The following is a 19,295-nucleotide window of genomic DNA, read 5'->3' as shown; positions in this document are numbered from 1 at the left end:
GTCCCATTACTTACAAATTTATAGCAAATGTTAAAGCAAGTTTAAGAAACCATAGAATAGGGACACCTGGGTGGCTCCAGTGGTTACGCATCTGCCTTTGGCTCAGGGCTGATCCTGGGGTTCTGGGATTGAGTCCCGCATCAGGCTCCCCACAGAGAGCCTGCTTCTCCCTCTGCCTGTGTCTCTGCCTCTCTGTGTGTGTGTGTCTCTCATGAATAAATAAATAAAATCTTTAAAATAACCCTAGAATAATTTGATAGTAGCCAAGGTGTTTGTGCATATATGTATGAATAAAATATAAGTGTATACACATACTTACCATTTACATTTTTCCATGTAGTACACAATTTCTGGAGAACGCACACTTTTAACCATCATATACATTCCATAACAGAGAAAATGTGTCTAAACCCTATTTTACTCTTTCTGTTTCCCTGGAATTTGATACCTAGGCTGCATATTAGAAAAGATTAACTAATTGGTATCTTCTTTTGATATTGTTTTGGTAGGTGAATTGAATTATAAGTAAAAATATAGATTCAAGAAATTCATATGGCCTTTATTTTTTTTCGTTTAAATGCTAAGTCAATTTTTTAAAGACTATTTTATTTATTCATTCATGACAGACAGAGAGAGAGAGAGAGGCAGAGACATAGGCAGAGGGAGAAGCAAGCTCCATGCAAGGAGTCTGATGTGGGACTCGATCCCAGGACTCCAGGATTATGCCCTGGGCCGAAGGCAGGCGCTAAACCGCTGAGCTACCCAGGGATCCCCTTCATATGGCCTTTAATGTAATTTTTACCGTAAGTAAAATACGAAAGAAAAGACATCTATTTTTTTCTCTCTCTTCAAAAGCACTTTGTAATATGGTGAATCATATTTCCAAATATTACAAGAGAATTAGGAGAGTAAACATACCAAATCACTTTAGTCTTACTCATTCCCCACATCCTCCTTGGGCTCATTCCTCTGCCAGCCTTTCCTGAGTCACCGAACAAGATTTTACTTCCCAGTTATCAAGGTTACTTTTGTCTTCCTTATAGACCAAAAATAATAAGTACTTATTGAATATCTATTCTGAGTCACACAGATATTTATCAGGTTCTCATAGTAAATGTATGACCTAGATAATTTCAAAATAGTGGATTGACTCTAAATCTTATTTTAGACAATACTTTATCTTCCTATTTTGCAGCATTCCTACCCTGTTTTTGTTAGCCCAGCAAGGCTCTACACTTTTTATACTTTTTACTGTAAAACTAAAAAGATGAATAAAAGAGGAGGAGGAGGGATGAATGGGTGAAACAGAGCAATTTTAGCACAGTGAAAACACTCCATATGATACCATATTGATGGACATATGTTATTATTCATTTGTTCAAACCCACTGGATGTACACCCTCAAAATGAACTCTAATGTAAGCTATGGACATTGGGTGATTATGACCTGTCGATGTAAGTTCATCAGTATAACAAATGTATCCACCTTTTTTTTTTTTTTAAGATTTTATTTATTTATTCATGAGAGACACAGAGAGAGAGGCAGAGAAATAGGCAGAAAGAGAAGCAGGCTCCCTGCAGGGAGCCCGATGTGGGACTCGATCCCAGAACTCTGAGATCACACTCTGGGCTGAAGGCAGACGCTCAACCACTGAGCCACCCAGGCATCCTCAAATGTATCCATCTTAAGGGGGTTGCTGATGATGGCTCTGTGTACAGGGACCTGGGATATATGCGAAATTACTGTGCCTTCTTCTTAATTTTGCTGTGAATTTTAAACTGCTGTAAAAAAAAAAATCTTAATTAAAAAAAAAAAGGAAAAAGAGACAGTGTAGGATAGAGGAAAGAGCCCATGACTAAGACTCGTATGACTATTATCTATGTCTGCCTCTGCCCTTAAACAGAGGGTGACCTTAGGTCTGTCCTCTATCTTATCTGGGCCTCTTTCCTCCTCTGTAAATTACAGCAGTTGGGCTAGATAATTTCTAAAGAAGCCATTCCATCACTTTGATTTTTTGTTTTGTCTGATTAACCATCATCTCATTATATATAGTTGTGTTTTATGCTTATCACTTAGTCACAGTCATCAAGTTACTATATTGCCTTATGAAATGTTCCATTTCTGATTAAAAGAATGTCGTGTCCTCTGTGCCATTGGTGCATTCTTAATAATGCAGTGTAGGAATCTAGATTCATTAGAAAATTGTGGTAAACAATTCAATCTCTAAAATACCTTTTAAAGCAGGCCTTTCAAAATGCAAAATATGAGTGTGCTTTAATAGGGCAGCAATTCAAATAAAATAAGTATATATGCAATCATGTTAGTGTGTGTGTGTGCGTGTGTGTTATAAAAATATAGAACACCTCCAGAAAGATATACAAAGTCCTGGAAAGAGATTTTGCCTGTGGAAAGTCACCAGGTGGCTTAAATGCTTTAATTTTGCCCCAGTTGAATATGAATCATGTATATGTAATATCTATTCAAATAATTAGTATATTCAATAATAGGATTATTCTAGAATTAAATGCTAGTTCTTAAGTTGTACATTTGGGCAAATTGCCACAAACTTTGAAGCTTAAACATAATGCAAATTTATCAATCTAGAACAAAAGCTTAACACAGGTCTTGCCAGGCTAAAACCAGTTCTTTCTGTAGACTCTGGGAAGGATCCTTGTCTGTTTAAAAGTTCTAGAAGCAACGTTTGTTGGACCAAAGCATCCCTTTGTTCTGGTCCACGTCCTCTATCTTCTAAACCACCCATGGCTTGACTTGGCTTTCTTGCATTGTATCACTCTTAATCCTCTGCCTTCCTCTTCTACTTTTAAGAACTCACATAGTTAGCTAGGATAATGTCTCATCTCAACCTTAATCATATCTGCAAAATCCTATCTGCCATATAAGATAACAGAGCCATAGATTCTGAGGATTAGGAAGTGGACATCTTTGGGGAACCATATGTCTACCCAACACAAGCTGCTGTAAGCAACATATCTGAGGTGACTTTAATTCAGATACTCAGAATTAAATTCAAATTCTTCTGGCAATGAAGCTGGCTTAGGATCAAACAGCCTTTTGTATGTCCTTCATTAATTAACCAACTGGAATTATTGATCCCCGAGTTCATGCTAATATCATGGTTCTGCTGATTTGGTTTGCTTATGTTACTCAAAATCTGACTTTTCCAATCTAGCTTGTCACAGCTCCCCACCCTAAACACTCACACCCTCAATTTCATAGACCTGAATATTAAGTGCTTGGATAACGAAAGAGTTTCTTCTTTCTCTACAATATGCAAACATGAGCTCAGTACACTGGTGATAAAAAATAGGAAAGGTGATGTGCGTGTATTTTGGCTGGAAGAGGGTTGAAGTACACTTCGATTTTTTTTTTTCCAGCTTTTGGAAATCACAGTGATTCAAAGAGATCTGTATTGTTAAGCCCTAACTCTTTTTAAAGGCGTCGATTTAAAAGGGAAAGAAAAAAAGTCAGGAGAGGGCTAATATACCTACCCTCCTGTTAAGTAGAATGTTAAGCTTTGCTCATCGTCTGAGGAAAGTAATTTTGTAATCATGATTATTTTGTGAGTTAGTGCTTTAGTAATATAAACACTTAATTTTAGGTAGTCTGAAAATAGGGAACTAAAAATTTCTAATGTTTCAGAAATTATAGTATATTTGCTTTCTTTCTCCACCCCCGTGGGTGTATTTATAGGAGGTGAAGGCAGTGAACTATATAGTAAGAACGAGGTCTCTGGATTTGAAACCTGATTCCCACACACAGTATTGTGTAACCTTTGAAAATGCATTTAATCTTACTGAGCTTTAGATTTCACATTTTTAAAATAGGAAACGATATTTACCTCACATGGTGCTTCTTAGTATTAGGCTCTTAAAAAATCACCATTTTTATTAACAGGCTCTTTGGTTTTTAAGTGTATTCATTCCTGCTTATTTTTGGGTGGTTATAAAAAAAAAAAAAACTAGAAATTTAGGGAAGTTAAATAACCTGATTCCTTTTTCTTTTTCTTTTTATAGTTTATTGTAATGCTTGCTACTATAGGTTTTTGAGCCTTCATGGAATAAGTTTTTTTTTTTTTTTTTTTTTTTTTTAATTTATTTATGATAGTCACACAGAGAGCGAGAGAGAGAGAGAGGCAGAGACACAGGCGGAGGGAGAAGCAGGCTCCATGCACCGGGAGCCCGATGTGGGATTCGATCCCGGGTCTCCAGGATCGCGCCCTGGGCCAAAGGCAGGCGCCAAACCGCTGCGCCACCCAGGGATCCCTATGGAATAAGTTTTGAAGTAGTGCTTCTAGAACTCAATGTTTGTTATTTAACTACCAAATCATTTTTTCACACTTGTGAAAGTGAGAAATGTATTTGCGTGGTTTTATAAAATACATTCCCCTTTATATCTGTGAGCACCTGAAATTTGTTTTAAGTTTAAAGCATTCCTTCAGTCCAACGTAATTTCAATGCTAGGACCAATGGGAGGCTAATAGGATTGTTTTGCAGGCTAACAGAATTCATTTGTTTCAGACTTGTTGATTTCTTCCGGACAGTTGCTTAGCTGAATTTGACATTAAATTGATTTTTCATAACATAGCCTCTTTAGGTGTCATAACAATATTACACTTAGTTTTTAAAAGCCCTCATTATTTACTGATACATAAATGGCGTACAAGTGAAATTATATTGTGTCCAGGATTTGCTTCAAAACCTTCTGAGGGCAGCCCCAGTGGCTCAGTGGTTTAGCGCCGACTTCAGCCCAGGGTGTGATTCTGAAGACCGAGGATCGAGTCCCACATCAGGCTCCCTGCATGGAGCCTGCTTCTCCCTCTGCCTGTGTCTCTGCCTCCCTCCTCCCTCCCTTTCTCTCTCTCTCTCTCTCTCTCTCTCTGTGCCTCTCATGAATAAATAAATAAATTCTTAAAAAAAAAAAAAAACCTTCTGGGATGAGGAAGAGGAGACTGAAGGAGAGAGATGGGACAATATAGGACAGTGTAGGCCGTGACTTGGTCATTGTTAAAGCTGAGTAATAGGCATATACATTATTTTTTCTTTTCTTTGGGGGTGGTACATCTTTTTTTTTTTTTTTTTTTTTTAGATTTACTTATTTGAGAGAGAGAGAGAGAGAGCGAATGAGTGGGAGGGGAGGTGGAGAGAGAGAAGGAGAGAGAATCTCCAGCAGATTCCACACTGGGCTCTCAGCCTGACACAGGGATCAATCTCATGACCCTGAAATTGTGACCTGAGCCAAAACCAAGAGTCCACACTTAACCAACTCGGCCACACAGATGCCCCTTGTGGGGTACAGTTCTGAAATTTTTGTTATTTTTTTAATCATCTTCTTTTTTTTTTTTTTTTTTGCCCTGCCTTCCTTCCTCCTGCGATTCCCTGTCTCCCAGCCCCTCTAAGTTTTATGATCTGTAAGCATCCACTCGTTATGTTCCTTCTGCTTCCCTACACCTACTGTTGGCTTTCACTAGAGTACCACTTGTATTCTCCGGGCAGTGTTCTTCCCTCACTTCATTTACCTCAATGAGATGCTATTGTCTCATCTCTGTCAAAGTACATATCATACTACACTATGGTTGTTTAATGCTGCATCTAAACTGCAGTCTCTTTGTGGGGTGAGCATCTTATCTTGTTTATGTGGTATTGTTAAGATTGGCCACTAAAGGGATTGAGTCCTGAAAAATTATCTGCTGAATGAAATGCCCACATATACAAACAAACAAGAAAGTTACTTTTGCTTCAAATCACTCCATCTGTTTCCTGTGCGGAAGTAATATCCACTGGGGAGAAGGCCATCAGTGACCTTGGTGCTTCCATCAATGACTTTATATCCTCAATAAGTCAAGCATGTAGTTGCTTCTTTGCTACCTCATATTTTACTAAATTCACTGAAAATAAGTATGAGTAATAAGATGAAGGGGGAAAAGGAAGCCAGAACGAAAAGATAAGTATCAAATTGGCACCTTTACAGCTCTTTTCTTTGATGATTACTTTTGATTGTGGTGTTTACATCTTTACCTAAAAGCTGATTTTATAAATGCCAGATGGTTATAGTCAGACTGGGACTTGAAGACAAAAAAGAAAGCTGTTTAATGCTAGGCACACCCAATTTTCCATCAGCACAAACAACATATTGACCTCTGATATTTTTTTTATCAGTAGCTGAGATTATTTTCAACAAGAAATTAAACGTTATTTTTTGTTCCTTTGAGAAAGGAGGCTTAGCTCCTCTCAGAGTATTTGAAAAACTTAGGAAAATTCCATCTGCCATTCTTTTTTTTTTTTTTTTTTCATCTGCCATTCTTAAATGTAGTTTCATATAGGTTCCCACATTCCACATGAAATCACTATTGTAGTAGGACAGAGAGGTTCAGAGATGCAACTTGCTGTCATCCTAAAGGTTGTAAAAGGAAAATGATAAAACTATTTAGAACCCCAGGAGCAAAATGGTGAGATCTGTTTTATTGTTTTTAAGGAGGAGAAATGTCATACCCCTAGAGGAAATAATCAAGATCAACAGTTGAAAGTTTAAAGCAAACAAACAAAAGAAAGGCATGAAATCTGCCTAGAGGGCCATAAACCATTAAACTTGTTTACAGCACTATATAGAAAATGAGAGAAATTTGAGTTGAAAGATGATGTAACTGGAGAAACCAATGGGGACTTTATGGTAGTAAATGTGTTTTTGCTTTAGGAAGAAAGCTGTATTCATTTCCCAATTATCTCCATATTTGATTTATGATTTTGATTTATATTTTGATTTATACCTTCTTTTATTCATCGGTCATTGGTGACGGTATTAATATATCTATGAACATGTGTAAAATATGAAATAAATGCATGAGGATAAAGCATCTAATATAGCGCATTGTGTTCTTTCATTTTTAATTTTTAAAATTAGGTTTGGACCCTTATCTGTACTTTCATCTTTTTATAGTTTCCTGTCAAAGTCCGATATTATCTCTTGTCTTTTCTTGAATTCTTCAAATGCTGTTCATGGAAATTACATTGCTTTCCCTGATCATCTTGTTTAAAATTGTAACCTGCCTCCTCTACTCCCGATCCCCTTTAGAAACCTGTTCTAATTTGTTTCCATTGCCCTTTTCATCTTGTTCATGCAATATTATTTATGTATTGATTTTGTTAATTGCTTACTGTCTGTCTGCCCTTACGTAAGGTTGTGCATTATCATTTATTTTGTTGTGTGATATATGCCAAGTATCTAGAAACATATTATGTATTAGGTACTCAACTAATAGTGGTTGATGAATTAATGAATTAAATAATGAACTTGCAATAATAATAACAATAATAGTTAAAAATTATAAATATTTTACTATGTACCAAGTACATAATACTACACATGCATAAGTTTATTTAACCGTCAATACACCCCTATGAGGTAAGTGTTACTATAATCCCCATTATACAAATGAGGAAATTGAAGCATGTAGAAGTTAAACAACTTGATAGTTGCTGGCTTATTAGTTATATGGCTAATGGTTATATGGTTATAAAGTGGCAGAGTCCAGATATCAACATAGGTAGTTCTGTTTCTAGGGCATAATCTGATCTTACCTGTTAGGCCAAACTGCCTTTAGTTTGTAGACCCCACCTTATGGAGGGAAAATATATATATTTCATAAATAAATAGTTCTCAAGCTTTTTACCCTTTCCACACACCTGAAAGATTATGCCCCACGCACTTTGACAACCATGGCCTACAAAAGAAGGCTTCAGAAGAGAGAATAGAATGAGAGTGTGTTTATTTTTCTGCAGGCTGGGTGTAAAGCATCTCCTTTCTTACTGTCTTCTGATATCAGACTTGACAACTAGCACCTTGATTTGACTTTTGAAATTCACCGATTTCTCAACATGTACTTCCTCATTCTAAAATGTGGGTTTGGGATGATAAGCTATCACATGCCTTTCTCCCTCCAAAATCTGTGGTTCTAAAAATGTAATCCTGTGTTCTCTTGTGCAAGTAAAGTATTGACAACAGAAAGAAAGAAAGAAAAAAAAAACATTTTTCTTGTATCTAATGCTAGTCCAGTCTTTCCTGTATTTGGCCTTTAACAGAAATTGTACAGGATTCCTCAATAAAATACAAATTAGATGAAAGTTGAGAAGAGATAGAAGATAGAAGAAAATAAGGACTTTTCTAGAATCCATAACAACCTTTGAGTTTTTGCTGTAGTGCTGGGTTTTGTTGACCACCACCCTTAAAGTTTCTATATATCTTTAGCATATCTGGCACTAGATAGGCCACACATTTTCATTTTAGAATGTGAACTTCTCTTTTTTGCGGGGAGGGGGATCATTGTTCTTGCAATGTGGATGAACTATACAACTTCTAGACCCAAACCCTATTTCATCTTTCTATATCCACTTGGAGAAATTGGTCCCTTTCCAGGTTTTAACAATTGTCTTAGTATTTCAATCAGATCTGCCTCAACTACACTACTACCTTTAAAAAAATAAATAAGTAAAATAAATGAAAAAAACCTGAAACACATTTCCATGGTATCGGAAGCCTCATGAACTACAAATGAAAAGTAAAACGGTATAGCCTTTTTGGAAATCAGGCTTCTAAAATTTACACACAGATTTACTATATGATCCACCAATTCCACTCCTGGGCATATATATTCAAGAAAAATGCAAACATGTCCACACAAAAATTTGTGCCCAGGGGTTCATAACAGCATTATTCATAATAATGGAAAAGTGGGAATGATCCCAAACGTCCATGAACTGATGAATGATTAAATAAAATGTAGTATGTCTCTGCAATGGAATATTATTTGACGACAAAAAGAAATGAAGTGCTGATTCATGCTACCACATGGGTGAACCTTGAAAAACTATATTCAATGAACAGAGCTGATCACAAAAGACCACATATTTGAGTAGTTCCTTTATAAGTAATGTCCAGAACAGCCAGATCTCTAGAGATGGAGAGTAAAATGAGTGGTTGCCAAAGACAGGGATGAGTTGGGAGGAAATGAGGAGTGACTGGCTTGAGATTTCTTTTTGTAGCAGTGAACATGGTTTCAACTTGATTGTGGTGGTGGTTGCACAACTCTGTGAATATAAGGAAAACTACTGCATACTTTAAATGGGTGAATTGCTTGGTATGTGAATTATGTATCAGTATAGATTTGTCGCATAAAGGTACACATATACACACATATGTGTATACTTATATATGTGCACATACACATATCTGTGACCTCTTCACACATTTGTATCATTTCACCTAGACCAGAAATGAATGAAATCTCATAAGCTACTCAGCTGTTTCTCTACTGCTTTTACTTTCCATGACTCCTTAGCAGTAAACCATGAAGCTTCTCTCTCTCTCTCTCTCTCTCTCTCTCTCTCTCTCCCTTTTAATTCTTTTATGAAGCCTATCATTCAGTATTGTTTATTCCTTTGGTAAATATTTTGTAGAAAATTAAGGTAAAATAACTGGTGTCCTTTAAATAGCATGTCCTATAAAATCAGTTTTTTTTTTTTAATTTAAATTCTACAGCACAAAATAATTAAATAAAAGACTACAGATGAATCTTAGCCTGGGAATATATTTCCTGTAAGAGACAAAGATCACAGGAAATAACTAAACGTTAGTGTCAGTCAGTGTATCTAGCTCTGAGCTAAGAGAGTCGAAGTCAGTAACTAATAATTCTGACAATAGCCATGAAAAAAGTTCAACGAAAATTATCAAGAAAATTTACAAATTTCATTTAAATGGGGAATATAGAATACTTAATGAAATATTCTTATAACCAAAATATAAACAATTTCAAAACTTAATTTATTCCAGCTTTATTTAATGGCAAATCAAACAAGTGAATATCCATTTAAAAGAAAATGAAGACAAATATTTTAAATGTTTATCCTCCAAATTAATTTAAAGAATTAATCCAATTCTAATCAAAATCTCAGTATGATTTTTTTTGGCTTTAAAATCCAGGGGACAAAAGGAAATGAAATTTGGGAGAAATAAATAAACAAATCTGTATCTTTTTAATTTGAAAAAGTAAAGAAAAATTGGAGCAGCACATTTCACACTTGGATATATAAAGCTTCTGCTGTAAGGACCAGGCATGTCTAATGTAAGATAAATAAAAATACATTCTGTATTTGCCATGCTTTTTATCTTCCTAAGCTCTTTTTGAACTGATCACATTTTTGGTTAAATATTATTCACTGTAATGTCTAGGAGGATTATATATGGAAGTGATTTATGATATTAACCACGGTTTGTTATTATTACTATTATTTTGCAGTAATTCTTTTTTTTTTTTTTTTTTGCAGTAATTCTTAATGGGGTAGGTGGATATTTGATAGTCACTGGGTTTTTTTTTTTTTTTCAAACTGTCCATGTTCTATAATGCTCTCCCTGATGAACAACAATTTTCTCCCTGAGATTCACTGCCTTCATTAACCATAGATTAGAATTAGGCTTTATTACTTCTTCTTTTTTTTTTTTTTTTGTGGTCTATGTGTGTGTATCACTGATCATCTACCTGAAGCAGAATTTCTTTTAATGTATTTGATTAATGTGGTTAATCAACAGCAGCCTCCGTGATTTCTAGTTTTTATTCTGTAGATTAGAGATCTCAGTCACCAAACTGAAATCTATCACTGCATTTCTGCTATTTCTCCAAGACTTAGAGAGACTGTCAGTTCCAGCCACGGTAGCTCTCTCTCCCAGCCACATCTTACCCTCCAGCTTGCTAAAGTTCACATTGGAGGCAGAATGGACATTATGGCAAACCGAGTTCAGGACTTGACTGTCAATATCCTCACCCCATCCTGCTGCCTCTTTGATATCTCTGTTCCCCCTTAGGGACATACACACTGTGATCTTGTGCTACCTAAAGTATCCCTGTTGAGCACTCTTGAAGTTATGTGGTGTTCCCAAGAACAGAGGCAAATGTGACATTTAAAAGGTCTTTTTACTTCAAACCGAATGTAGGGGTGACAGTTCCACAAGCAGTTACTTGTCAGAGTTTAATCACTGAAATCTATACAGTTTTTTCCCAGGTTTAGTATACAGAGACCTTCTTTGAGAAAAATACCTGACATACTTGAAAACCCTTCAGATTTAGAGTCAAAATGCCCCTGGCCTTGCTCTTTATGAGCTGCATGTACTTGAGCAAGGTATTCAGTCTCCTCTGCTTGTTTCTCTGATTTAAAAATATGAATATATTGGCATAGTACCTCCCTCTAAATACCCGCAGTGACATGGTTGCATAAATGGAGATGACGTGTGTATGAATGTCTAATAATTATTATATGTGGTAAAAGTGTTCCTGGATTAGACATGAAATCAATATAATTTTATATGCTGAGATTATTCTGAACCAGTACAAAGTAAAAGATTTTTATTTTCATTTAGATGGTCAAGAAAGTTTCAAACCAATTCGTTTGTAATGACAGGACCTTAAAAGTAAAAAAAAAAAAAAAAAAAAAAGATTTTGCAATCGAGTATGCTACATAGGTAAACATTAGGCATTTTCATAATTAAGATAATCTAAAGTTTTTAATAAGCTCTATTACACATGGACTGCTACAAGTGCACAATCATGATCTTACTCCTTTTAGAATAGCGCTTTAGTATTCCATTGAAACATGGCCAGTGAATGCACAATATTCTTAGTTACCATTATGAGGGGCTCTGTATATTACAACGTCTCCACTGTGTCTGCTGTTAGCTAGAAAAATGCTGGGAGCAACAGCAGCTACTAGCAACAGGGAGCCATATTAATTATTTGAAATGTGCCTCATAAGAGGAATCAGCAGAGTTTATTACAAGTCGAATATTACTTGAAAAGGGAAGGTTACTCTAACTGTTATCATAATCTATGTATCATTAACTTTCCTTGTTTAGGAAAAGAGATTAACAACCCTGTAAATTGCTATAGTAAATGTGTAAAATATAACTGCATATTCCCATCATAGAAAGAAATTGGTGGGTCCTCTGCTTCTACCCAAACCTTTTTTTTTTTTCTTTTCAGAAATGGTTTTACAAAGGAGCTTTAGAAATTGAACTGACTCTGCGATTATGCTTTCTTGCCTCAATATTCTAATTGCTTACTGAATCATCAGTATACAAAGTATAGCTACTTTGAACATTAGAAATTTTGTTGTTGTTGTTGTTTTTAGGTAGCTATTTTTTCAGTCAGCATCTTGGCCTTCAAATTAGCACCTTCACTCGAAAAACAGAAAGTATGTTACAAATAGTATGTGAGCCGCAGAATGTTTTGCAAAGAAATAGAAAATGAATTCATCTACCTACTTTTTATATCATGGCTAGTGATTATTTTTTCATAAAATATACTAAGCAGGAAGGAGTAGTTTTCTATTCAGATAATAGACGTAAATCATAAAAAAAAATTTAAAATATAATCAGAGTTATAAAGTTATCTAAGTAAGTGCTACCAAGTGTTGTTCGATATTGATGCCAGTGTGCGGACTGTATAACACTGGCCTCCAATGAAGTAAGTGCATAAACTGAGAAGATGTGTTTAGAAACATCGCAGATTGATAGAGTACTAGTCTGTTTAACCCACCAATAAAAATGTGGGCTTATATTGTTTAAATATTTTTTCTTTCATTTAATTTTTCTTCTAGATCATTTTCATTGTATTTTTAAAAATGTCATTCCACAGTAAATGTGTATTTTATTTTTTTATTTTTTTATTTTTTATTTATTTTATTTATTTATTTATGATAGTCACACAGAGAGAGAGAGAGAGAGAGGCAGAGACACAGGCAGAGGGAGAAGCAGGCTCCATGCACCGGGAGCCCGACGTGGGATTCGATCCCGGGTCTCCAGGATCGCGCCCTGGGCCAAAGGCAGGCGCCAAACCGCTGCGCCACCCAGGGATCCCATAAATGTGTATTTTAATATTAAAAAATAGGTAGTTTCAGAGGGACCGATTTAATTGGTCGATGTTGGGATGATGCATAAGGCTCCTGTGTTTGGATAGATCCGTCTACATGGTATAATGACAATTAATTCAGTGTGAAGAAAGAGAATAGGAGATCATAAAAACAAAGAACTGTCAAAGACGTAACTGCAATGTCTGCTTAACCTTTGTTTTTCGGTCCACAGGGCAGGCACATCATGGACAGGTGTCTTACATCTCTCCGCCAATTCACCTTGACTCTGAGCTAGAAAGACCCCCTGTTAGAGGTGAGTTGTTTATTATTAATTATTATTATTATTTTTATTAGTATTAAAAAAAAAAACTCTATTCATTATTTTTCATGAAGACAATTAATTAAATTACAGATAGTTGTAAATATGTATTTTACAATGTAGGGCCTGTTCAAAAAGTGGGGAAGTAGGGAAGGTGTATTAAGGAGTCTGATAACAGTGCAACCTTCTCGGGTCCCCTCCCTCCTTGGGGGCTTTCTACTATCATGTCACTGTCCCTTGCTTTGCTGCCTACCACTCTATCAAGTCTCCCTCTTCATTTGAAGTGGCATGACCAAGAACCCCGGGTACCAATGAAGAAAAAAATTCTGTAAGACTAACCCTAAATAAAAGGAACCCATTCACCCTTGTTTAGGGGTCACCGCTTTGAAACTATTCTCCACGATCTCCTTATTTGCTGCAAATACAGGTTACTTTGTGTGGAAAAAAAAAAGAAATCTGATAACAGAAAGAGGAAGTGTTATTCATAAACTAAACTATGAAACACTGTTCTGAGAAATATTTGTGAAACAAAATAAGAAATGGGGATACATAGTGATTTAACTTGTGGAGGACTAGTTGAAAACCGAACTTAGATTCAGAGATTACCAGATAACCATTACCTTTTTTATTGGGATTTTCTTCTTCTACTTTCTTTTTCTTTTTTTTAAATAAATTAACATACTTTAAGCTAAGTCATATTGACAGATTTAGTTCCTTGCAAAGTGATATTTTATATTTTACTTTGTAAATTCATTTTAGTAGTACTACAACCATTTAGTTTTAAAAATATATAAATTAAAATTATGTATTTTAAATGGATACCATCTGTTTAAAGATTTTTTAAATAACTCTTCATACAAAAAATTAATAGTACTATTTATTTTTCTATAATCTAAATATAGAATTTGTCTTTCTGCTTTTTTGTCTTTCTGCTTTTAAATACTTATTATTTTCCAAATGTATTATAATATTCAAGGCTCATATGATATAGACATTTTTAAAATTTTTATAATTACCAAGTATTCTAAGGTTATTATTTTTTTTAAGATTTAGATGGTGCAGGATATTTTCTTACACCTTCAACAGTATTAATAACTTGATACAATAGAAGTCACTAGATCTGCCCCTAATAAGCATGTTTTCTATACGTGCTGTTTCCTCTGCCAAGAAAGTCTTACTTTTTCTACACAATGAGTTTCTGCCAATGCTAGAAGGTTCAGCTTTAACTTCAATTCCTCTGTAAAGGCGTCCCTGTCTAGGCACTATGGAGGAGGGAGGTGCATGTGTCTGTTCTCCAAATCCCTTGTGCTTGCCTCAGTTATTACATTTAAGACATCGTGTCTTATTTTTCAACATACATATTTCCCTCTCTCCTCCAGCATTGGTCTATACTTGGCATATAGTAGGAACTCATACAATGATTTCTGTGTAAGTAACAGAAAGTGAAGGGGACAGCCTGTGTTCTGAAGGATGCAGTCTCCTTGTTCAAGAAGACAAGGAAGCAGGGGTGATAATGGAATTCATGAAATGGAAGCAGAATGAACCAAAGCATGGATCTGTAAAAGTTGTGACATTTTTAAGGAAATGTGCTGGGTGCGCAGTAAAATGGGAGCAGTTCTAGAGGAACACACTGAAGAGATGTAATGAGATGGGGAAGGATTCCATTCACATGGAGAGTTTGTATTTTATCCTGGGGGAAAAAAGTCATGAAATATTTTTAATTATTAAAAATTGTTTTTCTAGTGACTCTTGAGTGGCACAGTTGGTGAAGGGACAAACTCTTGATTTTGGCTCAGGTCCTGATCTCAGGATTATCAGATTGAGCCCCATGTTGCACTCCACACTCGGCACTGAGTCTGATTAAGTTTCTCTCTCCCTCTCCCGCTCCCCGTACCCCCTGCACTCTCTCTCATAAATAAATAATATTTTTTAAAAAATTGTTTTTCTAAATTAGTGAGGTTTTGTATTATAACATGATATAACATTAACATAATATAATATTAATATTATAATGTGATTTCTTGATATGGGAAAAAAAAAAAAAACATCTCTAAAGTTAGTACAGATGAGGAGAGATTAACAGAGGGAAGCTGTTTCAGTAGTCCAGATAAAAGGTGACTGGGAAATTAGTTAGAAGCATGTCCACTACAATAACAGGGCTGAGAAATATTTTTGAAACTATTTTGTTTGTTTATTTGTTTGTTTGTTTGTTGATTGGTCGTGTGTGAGCATGGGGGAGGCAGAGGGAGAAGGAGAATCTCAGGCAGATACCACATTGAGCTCATGAGCCCAACCTAGGGCTTGATCACATAACCCTGAGCCATCCATGACCTGAGCCAAAATCAAGAGCCAGGCCCTCAACCCAGCAAGCCACCTGGGCCTGAGAAATATTTTGAAGAGACATGACATTTGACTGAACAGATATAGGGAGAAATGCTTCTAAGGTTTCTGTATCAATCAACTGCTTGGATGCTTACGACATAATCTCTCATGAGGAATAGAAGATTTTTAAATTGATGCATTATTTTAGACACGTTAATCCTTCGTAGAATATTGTTCCTACCAAAGATGCAGACCTGTTGATGCATGTTGGCAACTTTAATATAATTCATTTCTTCTGACATGATTTCAGTCTGATATGGGAAGAGTACGGTAGGGACATGGGTAGGGTAGTGTAAAAATATGCTTCAATATTTAGTGCCTTAAACAAGAAACATTATACTTCTAATATTAGTTGAGTTGGTGTGTGTGTGTGTGTGTGTGTGTGTGTGTGTGTGTGTGTTGACTTGGCTGAAGTTATATGTTTAGTAGGTAGCAAGCTGGTGGGTTCTATAGGGGAGGAAACTCATTCAGGTGCTCAGGAGTCACGTTACTGTCATCTGGGATGATGGTCCTATGGCTCTCGTTATCGAGTAGTCTAGCACAGGCTCATTCCCGTTGCGGCAGGATTCCTAACAATAGATTGACAAGTCCCAAACTTCAGATACTTTACAAGACTCTGCTTGTGTCATGTTTGCCAAAGCAAATCACATAGCCAACCCCAACTTAAAAACGGAGAAAATGACTCTATCTTTTGATTGAGGAGCCACCATGGATAAAGAGAAGAGGGGAATTGGGGTCATTTCAAACTACCATAGCAAGGCAGAAAAGGGTAAAATGAAGTGAGACAAAATTTGACTGATAAAATGAAGGGATTTAGAGCCAATTAACTTAAACTTGGGAGTTACAGGCTAGACTTTTTTTTTTTTTATCATTAGTTTCCTCAACTACTACGCAGAAGATCAGAAATAAGAACTTCACAAAGTCTTTGTGAAGATTAGGGATAATACATAATAGAATCTGGCATCTGGTAGGCCATAGATAAAAATGCAGCCAGCCCTATACACTTCTAGGTTCGCTTCTGTGACATATGGAAGGAAATTAGACGTTGAAGCCAGGCAGATCTGTACGACCTTAGGCTGCTTCTGTCTGTTATCTGTAAAACAAGGATAATAATGTCACCCCAGCAAGTTTATTAAGATAATTAAATAAAATAGTAAGTGTCAAGTTCCTGAAAAATACTTGACATAAAGTAGACCCTGAAGGGTCAGAAAGTAGGTAGGCATTATTATAAGCACCACCATATCTAAATAAATAAATAAATAAATAAATAAATAAATAAATAAATAAATAAATAAATAAATTATATATATAAAATAAAATAAAAACACCACTATAAAATGGCATCATCTTGGTCAAAATAGTGATGGTATTGACCTGGTAAAGAATGAGTTACTAGAATCCAGCAGCCATCTCTGCTTGACATCCACCTCAAATTGCACTCTCTATCTTAGAATGATTGTCTTGATAACTTCTAGTTCTTATAGCAGTCCTCTACATACATTGACCCAGGGCCCTTCCTAAATTGCTCTGTGATGAATGCAATTGTAGTTACAAGTTACTAGCTCATGTACCACAATTCCACAACATTCAGAGAACACTTACAAAGGTAAATAAAGAGGTTTGTGAAAATCACTATAACATTGGGAAAAAAAATCTTTTACTTTTTTTTCTTAAAACTCCCTAATATTTTATTTAAAAACAAATGTTGGAAATGGGATAGAATTGGCATAATAATACCATTACTTAGTTCCACAAAATATTTCAACTTTCAACTATCACCCCTATTTTTAATTGTACAGAATACTGCTGTTGATACTTACATGCAGTCAAATTATATAAATGAACTCTACATATGTCTGTATCTATATAAACAGAGAGAATTTCTCATGTATGTTATAGTTTTTTATATGGATTTATAAAATAATTCATCAGCTTCTTTTTTTTACATCAGGTTCTTTAAATAAAATGGAATTCTAGTTCCAATAATTGTCATTTTTTTGAGATCTAGAACTCAAGTCCTTTGAACTACTTAAAAATTAACATTAACCACTTTGCTTTCCTTTTTCTATTTTTCTAGTATAATTATATACATATTGAGAATATGAAACATTTGTCTAGATATTTCTGTCTCCCTATATTCTCTCTCTATATATTCTCTTACTTTCCCTTCCTGTACCAATTTCTACTATTCTACATACATGTTAATGTTTTAGGAATTATTGCTTTACATATTAATTCCCATGTGTATTCTATAGATCTGTATTTTTATAGGAAAATCATATTTGATTTTCTGACATTCATCAAAGTAGCAGTACAATAGTTACCAATATTAGCACAGGGAGTTTATGAATAGAAAACATTGACTAACCTACGGTAACATCAGATTGCTTCAGATATTTTGCCATTTTATTCTGTTTTCATCTGAAATATTTTGGATTAGTTGGTACTATATATATAAATATAGAGTACCAACTAATCACTATATATATATTTATATATATATATAGTGATTGTGTTATGAATATTTGAGATAGTGAACGAAATAGTAGTAACTTTAGGATTGTGTTATCAAACTCTATTCTGAAAAATAATTAGGTAAGTATATCTCCAAAAAAAAAAAAATCACATTTTTTATTGCACTTTTTTTTTTGCCCCCTAAGTTCTATACTACCTATGAGTTATTTTGATTTTAATCCACATGCCAGTATTTTCTCTCCTTTAAATTGTCTTGACTTCTTTCACATTTCTATCATTTTTTTAGGGAAAAAATTATGACATGGATGAATTTGTTTGTCATAATATGTTTCTTCTTTGGTATTGTGCATTTTAATTCTGACCAACATGATCTTAGTAACCATGTGGAAAATGTAGTAGCAGTTTACCAAATAGCCTTGAATAAAATGTTGTAATCTGTATTTCAAAGTAGCAGCAATTTATAAATTTTATGGAGCTTACCCACTGATGAGTAAATTTGAGAAATTCTGTTCTTTAAATCTAATGTGATCATACATGGCATTTGGCTACATAATTTATGCCTGTGATGGCTTTATATGCATTCTTCAATTTACAGATTTTATTATGGAATAGGGGTGTAAATTCCAGTAGTTTACTAGTGCATTAATGTCACAATACATTACAAGGTAATTAACCAGAGCTGCCACTATAAATAGAAAAATAGTCACAGCCCTCACTATAAACTACTTAATAAAAATAAGATCCTGAATCAGCATTCACCATTATAGTAATTTTTTTGCCATACGTCTCATCAATCAGGACTTTAAAAAAATAGTCTCATCCAGAAGCAACTATTATTTTTAAACCTTTCATTATTAAAACAAGTTTGTTATAATTTCTTAGTTAATTTAATGGGATTGATTATATATTTCTGTATGCAAATATGTTCCACATGCTTTTGAGACATATTTCCCCATTTTTTATACTATAATTGGAAATGAAAAACTACTTTGGTAGTTTTATAGCAGATTTGTAAATAAGCACATTGGATTTCTTAGCAGGACTCATTAAGAGCTGCAGTTCTGAAGGTCATTTGTCCTCACAAACTATACTTTCTCCCTGACCTTTATTATGCCCCCTAACCACTTACATGAAAAACCTCTTACCCCAGAATTATGTCTCTATTACAGGCAGATTGACTCAATGAAGGTGGTTGGGTGGGAATTTG

General features: G+C 34.9%; 1 protein-coding gene across 49 annotated transcripts in view; it reads left to right on the top strand.

The window, feature by feature from the left end:
* Positions 1-19,295, top strand: part of ADGRL3 (adhesion G protein-coupled receptor L3) — an 808,546-nt gene that overhangs the window by 567,955 nt on the left and 221,296 nt on the right. For all 49 annotated transcript variants that reach the window (XM_072748899.1, XM_072748903.1, XM_072748906.1 and 46 more), the window contains one exon: positions 13,145-13,225. In XM_072748899.1, the coding sequence (XP_072605000.1) occupies positions 13,145-13,225 (81 nt within the window). The remainder of the gene's footprint in view (positions 1-13,144; positions 13,226-19,295) is intronic.

The sequence above is a fragment of the Vulpes vulpes genome, chromosome 2 (assembly GCF_048418805.1).
Source record: "Vulpes vulpes isolate BD-2025 chromosome 2, VulVul3, whole genome shotgun sequence".
Classification (NCBI taxonomy): domain Eukaryota; kingdom Metazoa; phylum Chordata; class Mammalia; order Carnivora; family Canidae; genus Vulpes; species Vulpes vulpes.
Note: the sequence above shows the minus strand (reverse complement) of the source record. Positions and strands in the feature narration are given on the sequence as shown.